General features: G+C 47.1%; 2 protein-coding genes across 2 annotated transcripts; both read right to left on the bottom strand.

The window, feature by feature from the left end:
* Positions 1-575: 575 nt before the first annotated feature.
* LOC113835040 (MLV-related proviral Env polyprotein-like) lies at positions 576-2,706 on the bottom strand. The gene has a single exon (XM_027409609.2). The coding sequence runs from the start codon at positions 2,568-2,570 to the stop codon at positions 591-593; it is 1,980 nt and encodes a 659-aa protein (XP_027265410.1). The 5' UTR covers positions 2,571-2,706; the 3' UTR covers positions 576-590.
* A 3,185-nt stretch (positions 2,707-5,891) lies between these two features.
* On the bottom strand, positions 5,892-8,196 carry LOC113835041 (bromodomain-containing protein 4-like). The gene has a single exon (XM_027409610.2). The coding sequence runs from the start codon at positions 7,952-7,954 to the stop codon at positions 6,104-6,106; it is 1,851 nt and encodes a 616-aa protein (XP_027265411.1). The 5' UTR covers positions 7,955-8,196; the 3' UTR covers positions 5,892-6,103.
* Positions 8,197-12,008: the final 3,812 nt, after the last annotated feature.

The raw sequence follows: 12,008 nt of genomic DNA, 5'->3' as shown, positions 1-12,008 counted from the left end.
ATGTATATGAGGCGCTATACAGGGTTATTCAAATGAGGCAAAGTACAGAGTTATTCAAATGAGGTGAAACACAGAGTCTTTCAAATGAGGCGAAATACAGAATCATTTCCATTGGATGGTTCAAATGAGACACAGAGCCATTCCAGATCAGCATATTCTCAAGGTCTGGTGTCTGGTACAGCAGACTCAATTCCCCCCCTTTTCCTGATGGCTGACCTTGGGGGCGGAGACCTTGGGACGGAGTGTTTCTCTTCGGGCGGGGCGGGGGCTCAGGGGCAGAGCTCCAGGCCGGCTCACTCGGTGTTTGTCCTCGTGCTGACCCACCTGGTGCTCGCCCTCGTGCCAGCCCACCCGGTGCTCGTTCTCGGGCTGGCCCACCTGGTGCTCATTCTCGGGCCGGCCCCACCCGGTGCTTGTTCTCGGGCCGGCCCCACCCGGTGCTTGTTCTCGGGCCGGGCGGGGAAAGGCCACCGGGGGTGGGGATCGGGGAAGCCGCCGACAGGAGGAAGAGGAGACAAACTTGAGAAAGAAAGGGCTAAGGGAGAGGGGTCTTTCATTCCCCCATTTCTCTTGTAACTGAATGGAATCTTTCATTCAGAGGTCTCTAGATACTCTGGATCTATTTGCTTTAGCTGATGATATTGTTGAGTTAAGACTAAAGCCTGTACAACAGATAGTCGTTCTCTGATGAATTGAGTCAGTTTGTTCAGAATGCAGGGACCAAATATGAGGATCAAAAATAGAATAACCAGAGGTCCCATGAGCGTGGATATAAGGGTAGTCAACCAGGGGGATTTAGCGAACCATCCCTCGAACCATCCTTGTTGAGACTCAAATAGCTGTTGCCTCTGTTTTAGCCTCTCCCTAAGTTTGGCCATGCTATCCCTAACTATTCCTGTATGATCTGCATAAAAGCAGCATTCTTCCTTGAGGGCAGCACATAGCCCCCCTTCCTGTAAAAATAATAAATCTAATCCCCGTCTGTTTTGCAGGACCACCTCAGAGAGTGATGTTAAGGATTTCTCGAGTGCACTGACTGACTCTTCTAGGACCTGGATATCCGTGTGCATGGCTTGTTGTAGAAGCTTAAAATGATTAATTCCCTGTAGGGCAACGGTTCCGGTCCCTATGCCGGCTGCTATGCCCCCCATTGTTATTCCTCCTAATAATAGGGCCACGGTAAAGGATATTGGCTCCCTCTTATATCGGGTTGATTTCTCTAGTACGCTGTAAACATATTCAGGTTGGTGGTATGTGACTTTGGGCCAAAGTTCTATCAATATACAAAAGTCAATGGTGGTGTTGAGAACAGTGGTAGAGACACAGGGAGTCAACCCAGTACTGCAAGCCCAATAAGTTCCATAAGGGGCAACAAGGTATCGGCTGTCCTGAGATAATGGCTCTACTTGGTTACATAATTCTTGATGTGAGGAAGGAATCCTGCCTATGCATAGCCCCTTTCCTGAGACCTCAGATATTGTGAGCTTGTGCTGCATAGCAGCTCCGCAACTGGTAGGTGCTGAGGTCTGGTTGGAGTAGTTGCCCAGTATTGCCACGCCTTCATAATATGGGGGCCGGGAAACTAGGCATAACCAGCATTCCTGAGTCTTGTTGGGGTCTGAAAAATTTAAGGCTTGGTAAACTCCTTGGATTAATTGTAATAATCTATCTCTGGTACCTGGAGGGTCTCTGGTTATCTCGATGTTTAGGGCATCTGGGGTGGGGGAGAAGGTGACAGCACCTGGTGTAGGAGTGATAGCTTTAGGAACGGTAGGGGGTTTAGGGACTTGAAAATGGGTTGGGGATCTCTGGTCCGCTATTACTATGTTTGGCCCAACTGATTGTTGGCTTAGGGGAGTAATTTGTCTGTACAGGGAGAATAAAGTCACCGGATCTTTCCCTGCTCGGTGCAGCCTGAGTCCCCAGACCTTAGGACTATCCCAAGTAGTTCTTTTTCCAGCATCTGTGAACCTTAGGATGAGAGGGTTGCATTTTCCTCCGGGGGTGGCGCCTTGAAAACCTCCCCCTCCGGCACTATCATAACAAGGTCCGCAGGCTCTTTGCCCACATCTCCATGGTCCTTTCCCTGCGTACCCTGGGATCTCCCTCCGTTTGAGAGTGATGAAATCCCAAGAGGAAGAGGGTTTCCAGTAAGCCTCCCCTGTGGTTTCACATCCCCATCTTGCACAGTACCCTTCCTGCGGCCCCCCGCAGCCATGAGTTGGTTTATGGCCGGGGCAAACATAAAAATCCTTGCTTCTTGTTCCTATCCTTCCCCCAGGGTGGTGGCATCCGTACCCTGGGAATGGTTCCTGGTCAGAGGGATCCCAATCAGACCCTACTAAGTCACATAGGTCGACATAGAGAGGAGGGAACCCATCATGTAGAGTCCCTATATAAGTGCTGAGGTTGGCTATTTCCCCGGTCCCTAGATTGGCTATTTTCCAGGTGATATTATAAACCCTGTGGGGGTTAGTTGCTACATGGGGGGTAAACAGACAACCAATCAACAGGAGGGTGTACGAGAGAGTCTTATCTTTAAAGGATTTTGAGTGCGGTGTGCGGTCCATTCTGATGCAGTGGCTGAATCGGTGGGTCGGGCTGGCTTTACATGTGAAGCATGTATCCAAGCTGCAATGCCGTCTACCTTGAGTGCGGTGGGAGTGGTAAGCAAAACGATGTAGGGTCCCTTCCAGCGGGGTTCAAGGTTCTTGGCCTGGTGACGCCGGACCCAAACAGTGTCCCCGATCTGGTAGGAATGGGGGATGGTGGGATGGTCCCTCTGGTCTTTATAAGCTTGAGCAAGGGGTTTCCAGACCTCCCGTTGTACTAGTTGGAGGGCCTGTAAATGAGCTTGGAGAGAAGGGGAGTTAGCAAAATCTGAGACATCTTGATCAAGAAAGTTAATGATAGGAGTAGGTACTCCATACAGGATCTCAAAGGGTGTGAGCCCATGTGGTCCAGGGGTATTACGAGCGCGGTAGAGTGCTAGGGGGAGTAGGAGGACCCAGTCTCTAGTGCCAGTTGCAAGCGACAATTTTGTTAAAGTCTCCTTGATTGTTCTATTCATCCTTTCTACCTGTCCTGAACTTTGGGGTCTATAAGCACAATGTAATTTCCAATCAATCCCCAACAAGGTGGCCACTGACTGACTTACCTGGGAGACGAAGGCGGGCCCATTGTCTGTTCCCAATACCTGAGGCATCCCATAACGGGGAAAGATTTCTTCAAGCAATTTCTTAGTAACGATCTTGGCTGTTTCATGTTTAGTAGGGAAGGCTTCAACCCATCCTGAAAAGGTGTCTACAAAAATTAATAGATACTTGTATCCATATTTTCCTGGTTTAATCTCAGTGAAATCTATCTCCCAATGTGTTCCGGGCCGGTAGCCTCTGACCCGGTTCCCGGGAGGAAGCTTCAGTCTGGATGCGTTGACTCGGGCGCACGCATCACATTGCTCAGTTACCTGTTTTAGAATATCGTTCTTCCCCAAAAGGAAATTGAATTCCTCTTCTCGTTCGAGGAGCTCCCGCATCTTCTTGGAGCTCAGATGTGTCATCTTATGTAAAAATGTCACTAGGTACTTGGTTACCCGGTAGGGGATGACAGTCTTTCCTTCATAAGTCCAATCCCCGTTTGGTTCCTTTGCGGCTCCCAATTTCTCTAGGGTTTGGATGTCTCTTTGTTCATAGTCCCATGAGGGGAAGGGATGGTCGTTGGTGGGCTCTAGAGCCAGGAGGTTAGTGGTGTCTGTGGTCAGGGCCGCCTCTCGGGCAGCCAAGTCTGCCCTTCGATTGCCCCTTGCTTCGAAAGAATCCCCTTTTTGGTGTCCAGGGCAATGTATGATACTTAAGGCAGCGGGCAGATGAAGAGCCCTTAAGAGAGCGAGGATTTCCTCCTTATTTTTAATGTCTTTCCCTTCGGAGGTAAGCAGCCCCCTCCGTCTGTAAATTTCTCCATGTATATGGGCAGTGGCGAAGGCATAACGACTGTCTGTATACACGGTGAGCCTCTTACCTTCTGCCAATTTTAGAGCCTGCGTGAGTGCTATGAGTTCTGCCCTCTGTGCGGAAGTTCCAGGGGGGAGTGCCTGGGCCCAGACGACCTGATTCTCTGTGGTGACTGCCGCGCCCGCCTTTCGTTCTCCTTGATGCAAAAAGCTGCTTCCATCCGTGAACCAGATGTGGTCCGGGCTAGGTAGAGGCTGGTCAGTCAGGTCGGATCTCGCTCCATGGGCCTCGGCCAATACCTGTAAGCAATCATGAGCCTCGGGCTCCCCAGGGAGGGGGAGCAGGGTGGCTGGGTTCAGAGTCACCAAAGGCCCGAAGTGGACCCGGTCTTTGTCTAACAGCATAGTCTGGTAATGAGTCATTCGGGCATTAGTAAGCCATCTATCTGGAGGCTGTCTGATGACTGCCTCTACTGCATGAGGGGCATGTATGGTCAAAGGCTGCCCCAAGGTTAGCTTGTGAGAATCTTTTACCAGCAGGGCTATAGCAGCAATCATTCGAAGGCAGGGTGGCCATCCCGATGCCACAGGATCCAATTTCTTGGAGAGGTATGCAGTGGGCCTTCTCCAAGGCCCCAGTTTTTGGGTGAGGACTCCCTTAGCATAGCCCTCCTTCTCATCTATAAAAAGTTCAAATGGCTTAGCTAAGTCCGGTAGACCCAGGGCTGGTGATTCAAGGAGAGCCTTTTTGATGTCGGTGAAGGCTTTCTTTTGGGGCTCTTCCCATTTAAAAGCAACCCCTGGCCGAGTGAGGGGGTAGAGGGGAGCCGCCATTTCGGCAAACCCAGGGATCCATAGGCGGCAGAAGCCTGCCGTTCCCAAGAATTCTCTCAGTTGGCGGGGATTTTGTGGGGTGGGAATGTCTAAGATGGCTCGCATACGGGCTTCCGTTAGCCATCGACGTCCATCCTTTATCTTGTATCCTAAATAGGTCACCTGTTTCTGACATATCTGGGCCTTCTTGGCGGATGCCCGGTACCCTAGGCTCCCAAGAGTCTGGAGGAGGGCTTGAGTGCCTTCCTTGCATTCCCCTTTGGTTTTGGCTGCCAGGAGAATGTCATCTACATATTGTAAGAGGATTAGAGCGGGGTACCTAACCCGGAATTCTGCCAGGTCCTGATGTAAAGCTTCATCAAAAAGGGTAGGGCTGTTCTTAAACCCTTGAGGTAGCCTAGTCCAAGTCAGCTGCCCAGAGATTCCAAGGGCCGCGTCCTGCCATTCAAAGGCAAATATAGGCTGGCTGGTGGGATGCAGGCGGAGGCAGAAGAAAGCGTCTTTAAGATCTAAGACTGTGTACCAGGTATAGTTAGGTGGCAATCCACTCAGCAAATTGTAAGGGTTGGGGACAGTAGGGTGTATGTCCTCTATCCTTTTATTGACTTCTCTCAGGTCCTGCACTGGCCGGTAGTCATTAGTTCCCGGCTTCCTAACGGGTAGCAAGGGTGTATTCCAAGGAGATTTACAGGGCACCAGAATCCCTTGTTCAAGTAACCTTTTAATATGTGGCCGAATTCCTTCGCGGGCTTCTTTAGGCATTGGATACTGTCTGACGGATGCAGGAAGGATGGCAGCTTTTAAGGTTACTATAATTGGGGCCTGGTTAATGGCAAGGCCCATTCCTCCTGTTTCAGCCCAGGCTTGGGGAAATTCCGCAAGCCAGTGATCAAGGGTTTCCTGATTGTTCGAATTAGTCCTCTTTTCATGGAGTCTATATTCATCTTCTATGGACATTGTCAAGATGGTAAGGGGAATTCCCTCTGGCCCTGTGACTTTGACTTCTGACCTCTCAAAGTGTATTTGAGCTTTTAATTTGGTCAATAGGTCCCGTCCTAGTAAGGGGTAGGGGCAATCTGGCACATGGAGGAAAGAATGCATAACCTTACCGGTCGCGAGCTGGAGCTGCCGATTTGTAGTCCAATGGTACTGCTTTCCGCCTGTAGCTCCCTGTACCCATGCAGTCCGGTGACTCAGGGGTCCGGGTGACCGATTCAGAACGGAATGTTGTGCCCCTGTATCGACTAGGAAGGTGACCGGATGCCCCCCGACTTGCAGTGTTATCCTGGGCTCAGGGGGGGGCTCCTGGCCCCGACTCCTCTAATCTTCTAGGTTCAGGAGGTCAGAAACCCTTGGCGGTGGAAGCTTGGCCCGGGGGTTCTTAGGGCATTCTCTTGCCCAATGTCCTTTTTCTTTACAGTAAGCACATTGGTCCCTGTCCAGGTGGGGCCCCCTTCTGTCATCCCTCTGTCTATTCTGTCTCTGGCCTGTCACTACTGTGGCCAATAACCTGCTCATTTCTTTATTCCGCTTACGGTCTCTCGCAACCTCTTTTTCCTCAGCTTCCTGTCTTAGTCTTTCCTCTCTCTCCTGAGTTTCCTTCCTCCAACGTTCTTCTCTTTCTGTCTGTGTTTCCCTCTTATTAAAAATACGTTCTGCTTCCTTCAACAAATCTTGGAGTGTATATCCCTGTAGATTTTCTAGCCTTTGAAGCTTGTTTCTTATGTCCGGGGCTGATTGCCAAATAAAGGACATAGAAACGTTGGTGGCCTGACCTGGATCTTCCGGATTATAGGGAGTATACATCCTGTACGCTTCTTTCAATCTCTCTAGAAAAGCGGCAGGTGATTCCTCCGCACCCTGTATTATCTGCTTCACCTGGGCCAAATTAGTGGGTCTGCGTCCTGCCCCCCGGAGTCCCGCTACCAGCAACTGGCGATAGAGACGCAGGTGGGTCCTACCTGCTTCGGTGGTAAAATCCCATTCAGGTCTTTCAAGAGGGCAAGCCGCATCAATTTCATTGGGTAGCTGGGTGGGCTGCCCGTTTACTCCTGGGACATTTTTTCGTGCTTCTAGTAGCACGCGCTGTTTCTCTTCCGAGGTTAAAAGGACCTGCAAAAGCTGCTGACAATCATCCCAGGTGGGTTGGTGAGTCGTGAGTACCGACTCTATGAGAGATGTCAGCCTCACGGGGTCTGCAGAAAAAGAAGGATTATTATTTTTCCAGTTATAGAGGTCCGATGCTGAGAATGGCCAATACTGAGGTTGGCCGTTCAGCCCAGTTCGGAGGGGCAGAGTGGTTGAATCTGGAACGGGCTGCTCCCTACGACCTCTTAGTCGATAAGCCATTGGTGAAGGGTCAGGGGCCGCTTCCGCCAAGGCAGCGGCGGAGTCCGCTTCTGCCTCTGGTGGGGGCGGCAGTGGCGGATATGGCGGGGGCTCCTCCGTTAATAGATCAACCAACTGGTCTTCTCCCGGAGGGAGTACCTTAGGTGTCTTCTTTTCTTTAGCCTTAGTGTCTTTCACCACGGTAGGGTAAAGGTTGGAATGGGAAGGGGGGTTGGGAGGAATCAAAGGAGTGGGAGGTGTAGGGGCCGAAGGAATGGGTCGGTTGGAGCGGTTAGAGGGGGGAAGGAGAGAGGGGCCCTTGGGATGTAAGAAAGGACGTACCCAGGGAGGGGGGTCCTGAACCAAAGCCTCCCAAGTGACGATATAAGCCACTTGATCGGGATGCCCGTGTGGTCCAGGATCCATAATCTTCTCTTTTATCTGGAATATAGTCTGGGGGTTAAAGGTACCATCTCGCGGCCAGCCTACGTCAAAGGTCGGCCATTCTGAAGAACAAAGAGTAATCCATTTGCGTTTACGCACATTAACAGATTGGTTATGAGCATATTCCTGTACATCTTTCCAGTGGGAGAGTGTTAGGGACAAAGGAGTGGTGACAGTTTGCCCCATAGTTTCTAGGCTTAGGAGGGCACAAATGACAGCTACAAGACAAAGACCGAATAACACAGAACAGACTTTCGCAGCGCGGTTTCGACAGAGAGTCGACAGAAGGAATTGAGAGAGAGTCGAGGAAGGGGGCCCTCCTTCCTCGTCCCCAGTAAAGATTGCAAATCCCTCAAGCCGAGGGCCTTCTCCAAAGAGACTGGGAAAATGTCCAGTCATAGATCTAAGTTCAAAGTACAAATCTCTCACCCTGAGGGCTTCCCAAGTTCAAAATACAAATCCCTCTTCCTGAGGGCTTCAAACGCTACCAGGACGTCTCCTGGAGCCGCGGTCGGGAGTTCGGACCCGTCAGTCCCTCCTCGGATCCGCCTACAAATGTACACAGCTGTATACTACAAACGCAAGCGCAATTCACAAGACAGACTCAGACCAGACAAGACAAAACAGCGGATCCGCACAACACTTACCTCCCAGACGTGGGTCGGTGGTCCCTGGGCGGGTCTCAATCCCGGACGAGCCCCCAAATGAAAGACCCCGAAGGGATACTTTCGTAGAGGGAGACCCACACACCCAGGAATCAGCGAGGCCACGAACTGGATGCAAAAAACAAGAGGCTTTATTGGAGACGCAGGTACCTGGGGCGACTTAGCTTCTGTGTGGCTAAGCGCCCCGAGCCAAGGGAAAAGGGGTCCTTATATAGGAAAAAAGGCGCAAGCTAGGAGCAAGGATTCTATTGGATAATTCTAATGAGGCATTATACAGAGCTATTCCCATTGGTCAATGTATATGAGGCGCTATACAGGGTTATTCAAATGAGGCAAAGTACAGAGTTATTCAAATGAGGTGAAACACAGAGTCTTTCAAATGAGGCGAAATACAGAATCATTTCCATTGGATGGTTCAAATGAGACACAGAGCCATTCCAGATCAGCATATTCTCAAGGTCTGGTGTCTGGTACAGCAGACTCAATTCCCCCCCTTTTCCTGATGGCTGACCTTGGGGGCGGAGACCTTGGGACGGAGTGTTTCTCTTCGGGCGGGGCGGGGGCTCAGGGGCAGAGCTCCAGGCCGGCTCACTCGGTGTTTGTCCTCGTGCTGACCCACCTGGTGCTCGCCCTCGTGCCAGCCCACCCGGTGCTCGTTCTCGGGCTGGCCCACCTGGTGCTCATTCTCGGGCCGGCCCCACCCGGTGCTTGTTCTCGGGCCGGCCCCACCCGGTGCTTGTTCTCGGGCCGGGCGGGGAAAGGCCACCGGGGGTGGGGATCGGGGAAGCCGCCGACAGGAGGAAGAGGAGACAAACTTGAGAAAGAAAGGGCTAAGGGAGAGGGGTCTTTCAGTATGAAAGCTTCTAGTATTTTTATCTTTTCTTAAGTTTGGCTTTTAACCAAGCTCAATGATTTTGTTCAGAGGTATAAAAGAGAACGATGGTTTGGATGTGGGTAACATCTGCTCCAGGTATCATGCACTTTGACCTTTATTCCTAAATAAAAGATCAGGATAACACTTGAGGAATTATACCTAAAGTTTTCCTCTTGCCCCCTCATGAACATTGCATCCCATACACACATGTGCACCTTCATATGAATACACATGCAAAATAAAAATAAAAATTAAATATGAGGAAGAGTGAGAAGTAAAAATGTCTAGGAGTTCATTAATATAACTTGTTTTGTTTTGCTAGAGGGCAAGTTGAATTTTGGAACTTAAGTGGGCTGATTGAAGTCTTAGGGAATAAGATTCAGAAGAGACATTTAAGTTAAGAGACTTAGTAGGAATGATTGATTGTAAATTAGTGGATCAGATGTTAGCTAGGCATAATGGCTATAGAGAACCAGAAAGTGTCCTGACATTAGAGGAATAAAAGAACAAAAGCAAACCACATGTCTTGTTAATGTAAACACATGTGCTCAATATTCTACTGTTTGCACACACAAAGATTACACAGTGCTTTTGTGGAGGCCAGTAGACAATGATATGGAATTTATTTCCTCCTAACATATGGGTCTTGTGGATCAAATTAGTCTTTAGCCTTGGTTGCCACAACCAAGGCTATTTTTTTTATTTTTTATTTATTTGTAAGGGCTAATTTGTATATTTTTCTAAAGATCTGACTCAGATGGTATTGCCTGTCTATCCTTAAAGCTTTAAGCATGCATAGGTTTGCCAGCCGTCCTTGGACTTTATGCAGTTCAGCATAGCTTTCATTCAGTTTTACAATATACAGTCATGGAGATTGCTTCTGGTTATTATTTTTAATTTGTGTACTCATGTACATGTGTCTTGGTGATCATGTATACATACAAATATCCTTAATGGTGTCAGAATTAAGTTGTTTTAAAATTATTACTTGTAACACAATTTTGTTATTATTGTCCTCTCTTATCACATTGTTCTATACATCCTTGTGTATATACTTAAACATTTTTCAAGAGAATGAATTCAATTTCTGTGTATTAATTAAAAGCAGCAATATTTGTTTCTGGTGTTCAGTAATATTAACTGTACCACATTTGCTTTTCACTTTGCTCATAAAATCTAAGATCTCTTCTTGGATAATGTACATTTTACTATTTGGTCATTACATAATTAGAGAAACTACAGTATATGTACATATAATATATGAATAACAATTATAATTTTTAACTTATAAGGCTCTTGAGCTACTATTTCAGAGATTCATTTTGTTGATGCTCTGTATTTTTATGATAAAATATAAGCAAAATACAAGGTGCCAATTTTTTTTTTGTCTTAAGATAGTGCTGAGCAACAAGACAGGTGAATAGAAACTGCGTATAAGGTAATAAAATAAGTTGCTATTTCCTAGATACAATCTATTAAACTTAACCTTAGAGAAAACACAAGACAGTTTTCATAAAATACATGGCATCACTACTATAACCATGCTTTTGATATTTAATGAGTGTATGTTGGCAATACAAAGAAACAGTAAATACATAATAAAACATCATCAAATTGAGGTGTACAGCCTCCAGTATAACACAACGAAAAATCCCTCTTAAAACTATGAGTCCCTAGCTTACTATAGAAAGATCTTTACACAGAGGGCCTCTCTACCTTCTCCATGGATGAGAATCTCATTACCTGTTTTTATTACACACATGTGACCAATAACAGTATGCATAAAAAGTGAATGAATATTTACATCCTAGCATACTAATCTCTAACAGCCCTGGTTAACATACTCCTTAAGTATCTTTGAGTTATTTTAGAGGCTACCCTCCCTTTACTAAATTCTACTTTGTGTGACTATCTCTTAATCATTGGTAAATCCTTTATGTTACCAGTTCTACTCTTCTACATCACAGCTTAGTAGTGGAGTGCTACTCAGTATATGAGATGCCATTTACAAACTCCACAAAATTAACTCCAAATGAATCTGGCATCTAAATGTTAAATTCAAAATGCAGAACTATTAGTAGACACTTGAAACTAGGACCCTATGCAATCTTCGTAGGCCTTAGAAATTTTCTCTAAGGCCCTGATATATTGAGAAAGAAACAGCACTCATTTTCTAAAACCAGGAAATTGCTTGATAGAGCTGGTAAAGGTCTGGAGCCAGGGTCTTTGGGGAGGGATGGATTCAGATCTTCAGAACCCACCTCTTTCTACACATGGGGCTGTGGTTGTCAGTCCCAAGGCCACTGTGGACTTTGTTTATAATGTCTTTGACTTACCCAGTATTCCTCTAACCCTAACCCTAACCTAACCACAACCTGAAATTTCTGTATAACAGTGCTAAAATGTAGACAACTAGTACTCAAAGCCTGTATCTCCAATCCTATTAGGCATAGATATACCACTACATAAGATAATGATTTTAAAAGAAGAAAAGAATTACTTCCTGAAATAATGAGGCAAAGTCCTATAATATTGTGAAACATTTTGTAAATTAACTATTTGAAGAATACTCATGGGACTCATTAAGCTAACAAGATGAACTTTACCTTCTAGAGCTCATCTTGAAGGCTTGTCCACTGGGGGCCCTATCAAATATGAATCATAGTCTTGTGAGTAACACATACAGGCAGACATCTGAGGAAATGAGGATCTCTTGGGAAACTAAGAGGATAACAAGTGAATGTCACTGTGGAGCTGAGAAAATTCATGATTTTAATACAATGTAGGAAAAATGCTCTAAGGAAGAAGGAAAAGGTGAGCTAAAAATATTGTATTGTAAAGTTAGAAGGAAACAACATGTTCCATTGCATAAAAAGGAAGAACCATTAATGTTTCCACTAAGTAATTCTGTTTA

This window comes from Cricetulus griseus, chromosome 3 (assembly GCF_003668045.3).
Source record: "Cricetulus griseus strain 17A/GY chromosome 3, alternate assembly CriGri-PICRH-1.0, whole genome shotgun sequence".
Lineage (NCBI taxonomy): Eukaryota > Metazoa > Chordata > Mammalia > Rodentia > Cricetidae > Cricetulus > Cricetulus griseus.
The sequence above is the reverse complement of the archived record's forward strand: the minus strand, read 5'-3'. Positions and strand labels throughout refer to the sequence as shown.